The sequence below is a fragment of the Geotrypetes seraphini genome, chromosome 2, assembly GCF_902459505.1.
Source record: "Geotrypetes seraphini chromosome 2, aGeoSer1.1, whole genome shotgun sequence".
Classification (NCBI taxonomy): domain Eukaryota; kingdom Metazoa; phylum Chordata; class Amphibia; order Gymnophiona; family Dermophiidae; genus Geotrypetes; species Geotrypetes seraphini.
In genome coordinates this window covers 98,734,125-98,748,645 of record NC_047085.1, presented here as the reverse complement: position 1 = coordinate 98,748,645, position 14,521 = coordinate 98,734,125, and the positions used below count along the sequence as shown (strand labels likewise).

At 37.8% G+C, this 14,521-nt stretch overlaps 1 protein-coding gene across 1 annotated transcript in view; it reads right to left on the bottom strand.

Annotated features, from left to right (window-relative positions):
- Window positions 1-14,521, bottom strand: part of TRPA1 (transient receptor potential cation channel subfamily A member 1) — a 199,799-nt gene that overhangs the window by 155,846 nt on the left and 29,432 nt on the right. Inside the window, exon 3 of the mRNA XM_033929784.1 lies at window positions 8,779-8,941. Coding sequence (XP_033785675.1) covers window positions 8,779-8,941 — 163 coding nt within the window. The remainder of the gene's footprint in view (window positions 1-8,778; window positions 8,942-14,521) is intronic.

Sequence of the window (14,521 nt, the reverse complement as noted above, 5' to 3'; positions counted from 1 at the left end):
CATAAGGGCAAATACTTAGGATTGAGATGATAAATGACATTTCACAGCAGACCATTTTTTAACATTTAAAGAAAATTATTTTTTTGTGATATAACTTCTACATCTAAATGTTAAACAAGTCAAATTCCTCCATTTGTCATAACTTATCTTAGAGAGATCTTTCCAAGAGGCACGAATAACTTTTATAGCAATTATGAGAATCTAACAATGAACAATTATGGAAACATTTAGGGGCTCATAATTGAAACAAACACATCTAAAAACCCATCCAAATCAGCACTTGGACAACCTAAACGACAGGTCATCCAAGTGCCGAAAATCAAAACAACTTTCTAGACTTATCTAGGGACCTTTTAGGCCTCTGAATGCCGCTGTGCACCAAGAGCTAAAAGGGGCTTATCAGGAGGAGTGGTTAGGGCGGTATTTGGGCAAGATGTGGGCTGACATAGACTTAGTCGTCCTACAGGGATAATTGAATGTTTCACAAGACTTCCTGGACAAAACTTATATGTTGTGAGTTACATGATATAAAAGCAGATATAAGTGCCAAAAAAGTGTCCAAAGTGACCAGATAACCATTGCAGAGACAACAAAAAGACCACCGCACTCTGTCACAAATTATTAGTGAACTATCTCAAACAAAAGAAAGATTGCCAGATTATTCCAGCTATTGAATCAACCATGGGGTATTATCACTACGGACAAAGTTATAGCTGATCAATTTGTACAATTCTACCAAAACCTATACTCCTCTGAATTAGCTGAGATAGATACTCAGATGGATCAATTCTTTGATTCACTGCCTGCCAATCATATTTCTCTACAATAGCAGCAAACCTTCGATGACCCCCATTACGTACTATTCTGGAGATTCTAACAGCAATAAAATCATTGAATTCTAACAAAGCTCCAGGAATAGACAGATTCCCTGTAGAATTCTACAATAAAATCAGTCATCTTTTAGCTCCCAAACTCTTAGAGCTATTTCATTATTTACAACAGCATACCATAGATCAATCTACCTTTGCTGAGGCTATGATTATGGTCTTTCCTAAACCTGATCATGATCAACTGCAGGTGAAGAACTAGTATAGACCTATATCACTTATAAATGTTGAAGTAGAATTATATGCTAAGATAGTAGCCAACAGATTAAATCAGTTCATACCAAATTTGATTCATCTGGATCATCAGGATTTATCCCAGGCCAATTATCTGCTGCTAACACCAGACTCTTGTTCTACGTACTTTATGAAGCACTTCATATTGATAATCTATTGGCAGCTCTATTTATTGATGCAGAAAAGGCATTTGATTGTGTAGAGTAGTTATACCTATTTAAAACTCTATGCTGGTTTGGATTTGGGCCTAACTTGATCCAGATGATATATAAATTATATGAAGATCCTAGTGCATGTATTGAGGTAAATTCAGAGCTTTTGGTTTCATTCTACTTAGAGATATGAGACAGGGTTGTCCCCTATCACCTATTCTTTTTGATTTTGCTTTAGAACCACTAGTGATAGCCATCAAACATTCCACCAAGATTAAGGGTATACCTACAGAAGAAGTTGAAGCAAAGATATCCTTATATGCTGATGACATGGTAGTCTATCTAGCTGATGTCGAATCATCTTTATCTCATCTGATACATACTATCCAATCATTCTCTTTAATTTCTGGATACAAAGTAAACTGGAACAAGTCAATTGTGTTACCTCTTAATGTATATTGTCAAAAATCCCATATGAATTACAGTGGAGTCATGATGTTAAATATCTAGGTATACAATTTTTCACAGATTTTTATATCACTGTAATAAAAAAATGAATTTTTTTTTCTCAAACATTGGAGAAGCTTACTAAACAATGGTCTCCATTGCATTTGTCTTGGTGGGGATGCATTTAAGTCATTAAAATGATGTCAGTTTCACTCATCAACTATGATTCCATACCTTGTTCCCATTAGCTTCTATAAAACATTGGAATGGAAATTAAGTCAATTTTTATAGTTTAACAAAGTTCCAAGAATAGCTTTGAAAAGATTAAAAGCATCTTATCAAAATGGAGTTAAATTTCCAGACTTCTATTGCTATTTTCTTGCTTTTCTATTTCAACCAGCCCTTTCCTGGTTTAATTCAAAATTCTCTCAATTCTCTCCCAGATGGTTTACAAATAGAGACCAACATAAATTACCCTATGAAATTGCAATCTTTATTGAATTGTATCCCTCCCTATCAAAATCATCTCTCATTGAATTATATGTTGTACATCAATAGCTATTTCTGCTGTAAATAATTTATTATCAACCCCATGAATATCTTCCTCAGCACAATCTCTATGGTTTAATCCATATATTCAAATTAATGGAATGCCACATTTTTTGTATAAATGGGCATCTACCCCTAATGCATTATACCCTTTTTCAGACTTACAAAAAAAATTTTCATCTCCCTAATTCCTTGGCATTCCAATGGATTCAGCTTAGAGCCAGCCTTCAGGTGATACCCAATTTACTAATTCAAGTTACTGCAACCCGTCCTTACTACCTTTAACACACATGCTTACATCCACTGGTCATGTTGCCTTTTCTATTTACAATGTTTTAAGGTCTTACAAATATGCTGATATGACCACTATTCAAACAGTCTGGGAGAAGAACATAGGCTGTACTTTTGATCCTATATGGGGACAAATTTTGGAAAACATGGTAACATAGTAGATGATGGCAGAAAAAGACCCGAATGGTCCATCCAGTCTGCCCATCCTGATTCAATTTAAATTTTTTAATTTTTTCTTCTTAGCTATTTCTGGGCAAGAATCCAAAGTTTTACCCGGTACTGTGCTTGGGTTCCAACTGCCGAAATCTCTGTTAAGACTTACTCCAGCCCATCTACACCCTCCCAGCCATTGAAGCCCTCCCCAGCCCATCCTCCACCAAATGGCCATATACAGACACAGACCGTGCAAGTCTGCCCAGTACTGGCCTAGTTCAATATTTAATATTATTTTCTGATTCTAAATCCTCTGTGTTCATCCCACGCTTCTTTGAACTCAGTTACAGTTTTACTCTCCACCACCTCTCTCGGGAGCGCATTCCAGGCATCCACCACCCTCTCCGTAAAGTAGAATTTCCTAACATTGCCCCTGAATCTACCACCCCTCAACCTCAAATTATGTCCTTTGGTTTTACCATTTTCCTTTCTCTGGAAAAGATTTTGTTCTACATTAATACCCTTCAAGTATTTGAACGTCTGAATCATATCTCCCCTGTCTCTCCTTTCCTTTCAAAACATCCAAATCTGCCTCTGTAGCTCAATCTTGTTTTATATTACCCATTATGCAATTTGGATAATATAATATTAATAATAATAATAACTTTATTTTTATATACCACCACACCAGTAAGTTCAAGGTGGGCCACAGCAAAAAGATACTGAATAATCAGTGAATCTTATACATACAAATCACATAAAACAAATCATAATACAATGCAGATAATCAGGGTAAGAATTTATCAAACAAATAAGTTTTCAGTACTTTTCTAAAAGAATAGTAAGATTGAACTTGAGGGATTAAGGTACTCCACCAGGTGTTCATTTTACTAGCCTGGAAAGCAAATGTTTGATCTAAAAATCTTTTATAGCGACAGGATTTTGGTGATGGAAATGCAAACCAATAGGCTTTGCGTGTGTTCTTATTCAGCTTATGCAATTCAAACTGAGATGGGAGGTAAACTGGAGCTAACCCAAACAATACCTTGTAACAAATACACCCAAATTTAAACAAAACTTTCGCCTCAAAGGAAGCCAATGAAGCTGTCGGTAGTAGGGACTGACATGGTCATATTTTTTCAGCCCAAAAATCAAGCTACATAAAATTGGTCATATATTATCTAACAAATGCTGGCACTGCTCATCTCACACTGGTACTTTGGTATACATGATATATAAATGTTCTTTATTACAGCCCAATTGGTCTAAGATATGGAATACTATCCAATCCGTATATTCCATCAACATGCCTTTGACAATAGCAATCATCACTCTGAGATCTTCGGAGCTCACGCTTGCCTTGGATCCTATTATAGAAAAAATTTTCAATATAGTAATGGTGTTGGCAATTAAAATTGTTTTATCCTCCTGGAAATCCATCTCGAGTATATATGAGGGTGAATCAAAAATTAAAGGCTATTGTTAAACTATACGATAACCAGAACAGAGCTAGTGAAATGCAACATATGTACTCGTAAATTGCCTGTTGGATAGTTTGTCCACACACAGTGCAGCAGTCGGCCTTTAGTCATGTGGCAACCTCGAAGTCAGAAACATGGACACTCCATTGCAAGATTGTACCATCGAAGAATGAGTGCTGTAGTGCATTCTCTTTGGGCAGAGGGAGTGAAACCTGTGAAAATTCACTATCTGATATTGACTCAGTATGGACATAGCACTATGAATCAATGAAAGGTTTATAAGTGGGCAAAAAGGTTTAAAGCGGGAAGAACAGGTGTAACCAACAAAAGTCATTCTGGTCGCCCATCAACATCGCACACACAAGAGCACACTGACATGGCGAATGCCTTGATTAGAAAAGACCAATGGATAACGGTGTCTCAGTTGGCTGCAAATTTGGATATCACCTCTGGATCTGTATTTGCCATAAAGCATGATGACTTGGGATATAGGAAAATCTGCACACGATAGGGTCGCAAGCAGCGTGTGGAGTCTGTGACCTAGTTCCTGAGATAAAATGAAGAAGATCCAAGTACTGTATACTGGAGAGACAAAGCATGATGAAGTATAGGAAGCAGTACTCATCTGGCTTTGGGAGCAGCCAAAAAACTTCTTGTCTACAGAAATTTGTTGAACAATACAACAAATGAGCTGTCTTACAAGGGGTCTATGTGGAAAAGCGACATGCTCAGTTGCTCACAGTTACTTCTATTACAGCCGTTAAATGCATTTTGCCTTTACTATTTGATTTGCCCTGGCGCTGTAGCTTCTAGGGTTCAACATAATTTAAATGAGTTTTCTGGAGTAGAACTATTGATGAACCATGTTTGGCGAAATAAGAAAGGATTTTGGTATGTTTTATGGGATTGTTCAACCCATTAACATTGAAAGAAAAAACATTTAAAGCCACTTTTCAGAGATAGAACATTATACAAAGATACCAATAGGGCATATAATCTAACCTGCCTACATGTAGGGACCATACATGAACATTGACTTCCTCTGGGTCATTGCATAGTGTACTACAAGAAAAACATTACTAGCAAGACTAGAAAACTAGTACAAACCATATCTCTATCACCACAACAAATAGAATATTGGGTGTTACTATCTGGCGATGAACACAAGGATTGCGGTGCTCCTCAGGCATAAAATTTGAAATAGTAATGCGGGGCTAAACAAAGCCAATTACAATATGTAGAATAAACTGTATAATAAGTAACAGCACTCCACCTGGATATAAAAAGAGAGTCATATTAACCAATTTTGGTCCACCTCATTTATAAGAAAATGAATGAAATGAGGGAGGACATCCAGAGAGCAAGGGATATTTCATAATCCAAGTGAGATGGGTTTACAATGATTAAAAAGCTACAAATTGAGTAGAACAAACAAAGTTAGAAATTAGTGACTAACAGTTCTAGAGATCAGTTGTTGTGAGAAAGATTGAGGGATAAAGGGATCGTGGGATACTGAGAGAGGTGCTGGGATGTAACACAGGTATAGAAAGCTAACCAGGTAATAAGTATAGAAACCCAACCAGGTCGTGCATGTGCAAGACCGGAGGGTTAGGACTTCGATGGGAAGATAGGACTCAATGGGAAACCAAGGTGGCAAGGGGGCCCCTTCTGGTGATTCAGACAGGTCGTGACCTGTTCGGGCCGCCGCAGGAGCGGACTGCTGGGTGGGATGGACCTATGGTCTGACCCGGCGGAGGCACTGCTTATGTTCTTATGTTCTTATTGTGCAGATCAACTACCTAAGCACTTCAGGAACAGATATGTTTTTAGGTGTCTCCTAAATTCCCCATAGTTATTGGCATGCATAAGTAACTGTTCTAGATCTTTAATGCTGCTTGATAAGAGAAAAGATTATAGGGTAAAGATCTAGAACAGTTACTTATGCATGCCAATCACTATGGGGAATTTAGGAGACACCTAAAAATATATCTATTCCTGAAGTACTTAGGTAGCTGATCTGCGCAATCTTTCTCACAACAACTGATCTCTAGAACTGTTAGTCACTAATTTCTAACTTTGTTAGTTCTACTCAATTTGTAGCATTTTAATCATTGTAAACCACAAAGAACTTCACGGTCCTGCGGTATATAAACTGTTATTATTTAAAAAAATCATATGGAAGGTGATCAAGTATCTGTGCAAAGATATCCTTTTTGATGAAAGTAATCCTTTAAGTAGGATGGGTCTTCATATTTCTTTGTGACATTTTTTTATAATTATGTGAATCTTGCAAGGATAAAACAACCATACTGGGCATTGATCTTCTTCAAATCAGAATGCATACTCTGTTATTGAGAAAGACATCGGGAAAGCCACTGCTTGCCCTGGATCGGTAGCATGGAATGTTGCTACTCTTTGGGTTTTGGCCAGTTACCAGGGACCTGGATTGGCCACCATGAGAACGGACTTCTAGGCTTGATGGATCATTGGGCTGACCCAGTAAAGCTATTCTTATATTCTTAAATCAAAACTAGGGGCTCCTTTTACTAAAGTGCACTAGTGTTTTTAGCGCATGCACAAGATTAGCATGCGCTAGCCGAAAAGCTACCGCCTGCTTTAAAGGAGGCAGTAGCAGCTAGCGCGCACTACAACTGCTAGCGTACCTTTGTAAAAGGATCCCTAAGTGAGAACTAAATCTAAACTTGTTGACTTTATGTCTCTGCCTTACTTTCCAACATAAAGGGAGGGAGGTACCTTGCACTTTGATGATTTTCTGTTAGGAGATAGCTCCACCTGGTCAATACTGATAAACTTTAGACTGGCTTTGAAGGGCATGTTTGTGACAGCTAGGAGCGGGATAGCTAGATGTTGAAAATAATCTTTGATGCCTATAAAATTTGACTTATAGTATGTTCAAGGATATAGAATATAAACTCTAGGTCAGAAATAGCTAGTGACATCTAATAATGCAACTGACCTCAAAATGGTGTACAAACCTATGGAGAGTGATCAAACTAAAATTTATAAAAATACTCAGAGATATGAAACTCTATAAGGAAGGCTGAAAAACCTCCCTTGGCTGAAGAGTTCACCTTCCAGTCATTGTGATTTTATAAAAACTTTGATCACAGTCTCCAAAGAGGTTGTGCTTGATGCAGTCTCAAATTGTTTTCAAATACATCCAAACAAATCTTCTTTTGCAAATATGCTATAAAATGTCACTGCATAATATATGCTTGAAATTGCTTGATATAATTTCAACTTAGCTTATCAGCTTGTTTGCAGGATTGAAGGGGTCCCAACGCGGCCCCGTTTTGTTCCCTGCCTCAGGGGACCCGAGTGGTGATATTCAAACAGATTGATAAATGAAGGTTGCTTTGGGGAGAAGAGATGAGAGAGGGCTGGTTTTATGGAGGTGGGAATTGCTAGAGGGTTTTTGCTTTTCTTCTCTCTTTTCCTTTGATATTTACACCCGACATTCAACTTTTCATTCTTCCTCTTTTATTCTTTTTCTGTTGGCCCCCTTCTTTCTTCTTTTGCTTCTCAATCTCATACTGTTTCTATGGGCTGAAGTTTGTATTCTAGAGTGTTGGTAATTTATATTGTTCAGTTATGTCAATGTACATAAGAAGGAGGAGGTTACATTAAAATTATCTGGTATAATGTATGTTGTGGGTCAGGCCAATTTTAGATGTGTTAGGTGGTGCTTATTTGCTTGGGGCAAAGTTTGTTTGCATTATGGAGACAGATTGAATGATGTTTGTTGTGATTTTTACCTACTCAGTTGTAAATGATTTTATATGAGTTGTATTTTTTGAAAACCCAATAAAAAGTAAAAGAAAACAGCAAGCAGAGGAATATTAAGCCAACCCTAGGCTCCCAACTTTAATGCTTTCCCGTCCTGTAAATGTTTTTAAGGGATTTTGTCTTTCCAGCTTGTGGGATGAATTTAAAAGAAGGTTTTAAAAATGATATTGTTAGTTAATGTTTTATCGTGTTTGTCTTGTTTAAACATGTTTAGCATTTTTAATATGTATTCACGTAATTTTTGTAAACTGCATAGTTTTATGCAGTATATAAATTTTTAAATAATAATAAATAAATAAATGAGATGTTTTCTTGTGAGTCACCAGTTTAAAAAGCATCAAATCCTTATATGTGGTATATAAATAATTTTTTATGTTATAATATGTATAAAGGCCACAGTTGAGATCATTTATAGGGTATTTCTGTGTAATTTATGCACTGAAATCACCTTTTGTTAAATGGGCCATGGCATATCTATTAACTTTGTCCTGTCTGGTTGAAAGTATTCCTGGTAGTGGGATTTGGGCAAACTTTACACTTACATATGTTTATAAAACATGCACAAAATTTTTTTTAAAACCAACAAATTTGTGTGTGCCTGAAAGCAAGTATAAATTTATACAGATACTTCCTGTAGAGTCATTTTAAAAGCAAAATTGTTTTAACTTTTATGCATTTCTGCTGCACAGTGTAGCTGAACTTGTTTCATTCTCTGCAAAGCTCAATATCCATTGAAGGTATGTATTATTCCTTTGAGATAAATTAAGCCCTTCTTACCTTCATCAGAGGACTCATCCATAATCATTTGCATGAATTCAAGATTACCACTTGCTGCCACATAATGCAGTGGAGTTGCCTTCTCATCATTCCGACTACTTAAACTATTAGGATTCTTCAGGATGAAGCTTCTTAATCTCATCTCATCTCCCAATGAAATCAACTGGTGTAAAAATGACATTAGTCTGAGCATGTATTTCAAAAGATCCAGAGGTCTAAAAACACAATACTGTAGTAATCAAGCATATGGTAAAGTAGATGAACAGACATTATTAGTATAGTAATACTATTATTTGACCCTTTATTTACTTTTATAAGCCATCATATACAGCATAGGATCATGGTTAACCTTAAGCAGATATTTAGTTTAATCACTTCTGCAAAGACTTTTCAAACCTACTAACTGGGTTACAATAATATAATCTTACCCTGTATTTTTACTGTTTATTTATCCAGACCCTTGAACTGGAACCATAAGGGTAATCTGTTTAAAAAAAAATCAGTCACTACAAATTCAGTTAACATATTGCCACTGCTGGGTCAGACCAGTGGTCCATCCTGCCCAGCAATCCGCTCAAACGGCGGCCCTCAGGTCAACAACCAGTGCTCTAAATGACTCCAGCCTCACCTGCGTACTTTCCAGTTTAGCAGGAACTTGTCCAACTTTGTCTTGAAACCATGGAGGGGTGCATAAGGTTGGGCACCTCTGAAATAGGTGCCTAACTTTAGGCGCTGGTTACAGAATTTGGGCCATAATCCCTCTAACAACTGGGGACTAATTTATTAACATACTCGTATACTTGTCTTTTGTAGATTTGCTATAGTTGTTCTTTATCTTTATCTTTATTTTCTGTTGTTTTTCACCCACACATCCGGGGGGGGGGGGGAGCAGGAGGGGAATATATCTTTTGTTTTGGTATTATTCCTGATGGTAATGATGGATGGGAGAGGAAATATTTATCTTTTGTATAGATACTGATTGATTATAATGTTTGGTTGATTATCATTATTTGTATATAAATTGTATTGAACTTTTTGTTGGCATTAAAACTAAATAAAGTTCAAAAAAAAAAACCCAACAACATACTAGTATACTAATCTGTTAACTATTATTACTAATGTACCAACTTCCCAATAATATTCATCTTGAATTGAACTTTAAAGCTTTCAAGACACTACTAAAGAGTTTTTTCACTCTGCTTTTGAGTCAGACGTTCCTCAAAATGAACATATTTATTAAGAAGATATCAAGTTTCAAATTTTATACTGCTTATTCAAATTTCTAGGCGGTGTACAGTAATAAAAAAATATATATCTTAAAAGGAACAAAACAAGTTGGAGTTAAAATATTATACAGAACCGTGTTAGGTTAGTAGACACATACAAAAACATATATAATAACTGCACACAATTAGGAAAGAAGGGTAGAACTACAATCTTTGAGAAAAAGCACACTTAGGGTTAAAACAGTAGGTGAAGGTAGAAGCTGTAATTGTTTTTGCCCTGAAAAGGACAGTTTCTATCCAAAAGCATCTTCAAATAAGAATGTTTTTAGTTTTGCTTTAAATTGCTTTATTGTGGATTCGATTCGTAAATGATTAGGCAGCGAATACCAAAGAGAGGGTGCAGTGACAGCGAAGTTGTTGGATCTCAACGTGTTAATTAGTATTTCTTATGGAGCATTTTTAGAAGGCATGTCACCTCTTTTTCTCTCTCTCTTGTAAAATTGCATCGGTCTTTCCTATATGTTATGGAGTTCCTTTCTTTTCTTTTTTTTTTTTAATTAAATTTATGTTTTAATTGTAAGCCACAGTAAATTATTGTAAGCTTCTGCGGGATATCACATTTTAATAACCAAACATAAATAGGCCCCATGTTTAGTAACAGTTTAATAGGCTCCACATAGACACTACTTAAATATCAAGCAATAAGCATGCATTTCACTGGCTGATATTTTTAGTGCAGCTTACTAAATCCAGTGTGGAGAGTTTTCTGTCTAATGCCATTAAAACGTATATTATTAATTTTAATTATGTATATATAGTTTTTGAACCACTTAGGGCTCCTTTCACAAACGTGCGCTAAGTGTTTTAGCGTATGCACCAGATTAGCGCGCGCCAGCTGAAAATCTACCACCTGCTCAAAAGGAGGCGGTAGCGGCTAGCGCGTGGAGCAATTTAGTGCACGCTATTCCGCGCGTTAAGGCCCTAGCGCGGCTTTGTAAAAGGAGCCCTTAGAATTTTAAATTGTGCAGTATATAAATATTAAAATCAAATTTAAAAAACAGTAGCATGTAGTCAGAGCCTTTAAGGGATTACCTTACTTCTGTATGATCTGCACTGTGTTCTCGATCACGGTTATGTCACAGTTCTCGTCTCACTGGATCTTAGTCATTCATTTCTTTCTTTCTCTTTTTTTTTTTTGTAAATCTTTATTCATTTTAAAGCCAAAAATATGTGCAACATATTATACAGTCATTTACACTTTAACAGCACTTAAATCACTCAGAATTATATTCTATGACAAATACATATATCATCCCCCCGCTCTTCTACTTATCCAAAAATTTGCACTCAAAAATTTTTTTTAAAAAATCTTCCCACCCACTCTGGACGTGTATTATCAAAAGGGGAAAATCAACAATCACTCCTTACTTTCTAGGTTTTCTTCAACTGATATTTCCAAGTTGCTTCTTAAATGGTTTTCATCTTGCCTTTCTCACTGTTCTTTTTCATTCTCCCTCCCTTTTTCTTAGTCTGCTTTCCTTCCACACTGCTGCAGAGTCCCTCTTATCACCCTTCCTTTCAACATCTTTCATCTTCAATCAGCTTCTATTCAATCTTACTTGTATGTGGATGATATCTTACTACTTTCTAATCAGGATCCCTATAACCCTGACCTATCCATCCTACAATCTTGTTTGAATATTGTGGACAACTGGCTCACCTCCCATCAACTTGTTAATAAATCCTTCAAAGCCACCCTCTGGGTAACCCGTCAATCTTTTTTCCTTTCTGAGGTTCCAGCCCCCTAGGCCCTAGTTGATTCTCTCGATAAGTAGTCATCCAAAGAGATCTACTACAATGGAGTGAATGAAAACAGGATCTATCTAAATGAAAATTCATGTGCCCACCTTCTTTTGTTCACTTATCTCTTCCTGCCTCGGCTACTATAATATCACTTTGGTCTTATAAAAATACCTTTCTCAAGCATTTACAAACTGTGCAGAATACTACAGTCCAGTTACTCACAAGTGAACATAAACATAAGAAGCGCCATCTCCGGATCAGACCTTCGGTCCATCAAGTCCGGCGATCCGCACACGCGGAGGCCCTGCTAGGTATACACCTGGCTTATTTTATAGCCAACCATATCTTTATATGCCTCTCTCAAGGAGATATGCATCTAGTTTGCTTTTGAAGCCTAGGACTGTCGATTCCGCAATAATCTCCCCTGGGAGAGTATTCCAGATGTCAACCACTCTCTGTGTGAAGCAGAACTTCCTGATATTAGTCCTGAACTTGCCCCCCCTTAGCTTCATTTTATGTCCTCTTGTCCGTGTCAAATTGGACAATGTAAATAGTTTTTTCTGCTCTATTTTGTCGATTCCTTTCAGTATTTTGAAGGTCTCGATCATATCCCCACGCAGTCTCCTTTTCTCAAGGGAGAACAATCCCAGTGTTTTAAGTCGATCCTCATATTCCAGTTTCTCCATACCCTTCACTAGTTTAGTTGCTCGTCTCTGCACCCTCTCCAGCAGTTTTATATCCTTCTTTAAGTAGGGAGACCAATGTTGGACGCAGTATTCCAAGTGGGGTCTGACCATTGCCCTATAAAGCGGCATTATAACTTTCTCCGATCTACTCGAGATTCCTTTCTTTATCATGCCCAACATTCTATTTGCCTTATTTGCCGCTGCTGCGCATTGTGCCGACGGCTTCAGGGTCCTATCTATCAGTACACCCAGATCCCTTTCTTGTTCACTTTTTCCCAGAGTTGCACCTGACATTCTGTACTCGTATTCCTTATTTTTACTGCCTAAATGCATTACCTTGCATTTCTCCACGTTGAACTTCATCTGCCATTTCTCCGCCCATTTTTCTAACCAACACAAATCGCTCTGGAGTTCCTCACTGTCCTCCTGCGATCTGATTGCCCGGCAGAGTTTTGTGTCGTCTGCAAACTTGATGATCTCACTGGATGTTCCGTTTTCCAGGTCATTGATATAAATATTAAAAAGGATCGGCCCAAGTACCGAGCCCTGGGGTACACCACTAGTCACTTTCTCCCAGTCGGAGAACTTCCCATTTATGCCCACTCTCTGCTTCCTGTTTTCCAGCCATTTGCCTATCCATCTTTGTATATCTCCCTCTATGCCATGGCTTTGTAGTTTCCTAAGAAGTCTTTTGTGTGGAACTTTGTCAAATGCTTTCTGGAAGTCCAAGTATATTATGTCCACCAGCTTTCCACTATCAATTTGCTTGTTCACGGTCTCAAAGAATTGGAGTAAATTCGTCAAACACGATTTCCCTTTCCTGAATCCATGTTGACTGGGTTTCATCAAGTCGTGTGTGTCCAAGTGCTGAACTATGCTATCCTTGATCAGTGATTCAATCATCTTGCCGGGGACAGATGTAAGACTCACAGGTCTATAGTTGCCCGGTTCTCCTCTCGATCCTTTTTTGATAATTGGCGTGACGTTCGCTTTCCTCCAGTCGTCTGGTATCTGACCAGTTCTGATTGACAGGTTTGCAAGTTTTTGCAGTAACTCTCCGATTTCGACCTTCAATTCCTTCAAGACTCTCGGGTGAATTTCATCCGGTCCAGGGGATTTGTCACTTTTAAGTTTGTCGATCTGGTAGTATATCTGATCTAAGTTCACTTCAACTGTGGTGAGGCTGTCCTTTATTTCTCCTGTAAACAGTTTCTCCACTTCAGGTATTGTTGAGGTGTCCTCCTTCGTAAAGACAGACGCAAAGAAGGAATTTAGTTTGTCTGCGATTTGTTTATCTTCCTTGATGTACCCTTTTCTTCCCATGTCGTCCAGGGGTCCCACTGCCTCTTTTGCAGGTTTTTTCCCTTTCACGTATCTAAAGAAGGGCTTGAAGTTTTTGGCCTCCCGGGCTATTTTTTCCTCATAGTCCTGTTTTGCATCCCTCACCGCTCCTGATTGGTGTAGACTGACTTTACTACAGGAAGAGGCGGTCAGAGCAGACCGCGAATGAGTGAGTCCGCGATTCACGAATTGTGAATTTGCGGGGGAACACAGTACCTCCTAAAACTAATGAATTATGCCCTATTGGAAAGCATAGGAGTTTCTATGTGTGTGGATGTGAGCAGTTGGAGCACTTGGAGAGCCTCTACAGTTGCTGGTGGAGTAGGCTGGAATCATTCCCCTGACACAGTTCAGCGAAACGGAGGTTTCCCCATTGGGAAAGAGTGGCTGCAGGGCCAGGCGGGCTTGCACTTTTTGGATGCATGGAAGACAGCCTGGACACCGTCTGCAGCTAAGTGTTTGTTTGTTTTTTCCTGCTTACCATTGACTGTGTTTGAGACTCATATGTGCTGCTTGCTTTACTCACATTTTTTGAAGTTTTGTTATTTGGCGTTCTAGATTTTTTTTTTTGAGATGGTTCTTACGAGGGCTACTATAGTGTTTCTCACTGCTAAGTGAACAGATACATTTTGGACCTTTCTTAATGGTTGTTTATAAGTGGAGTTTTTTGCCATATGAAGATGAACT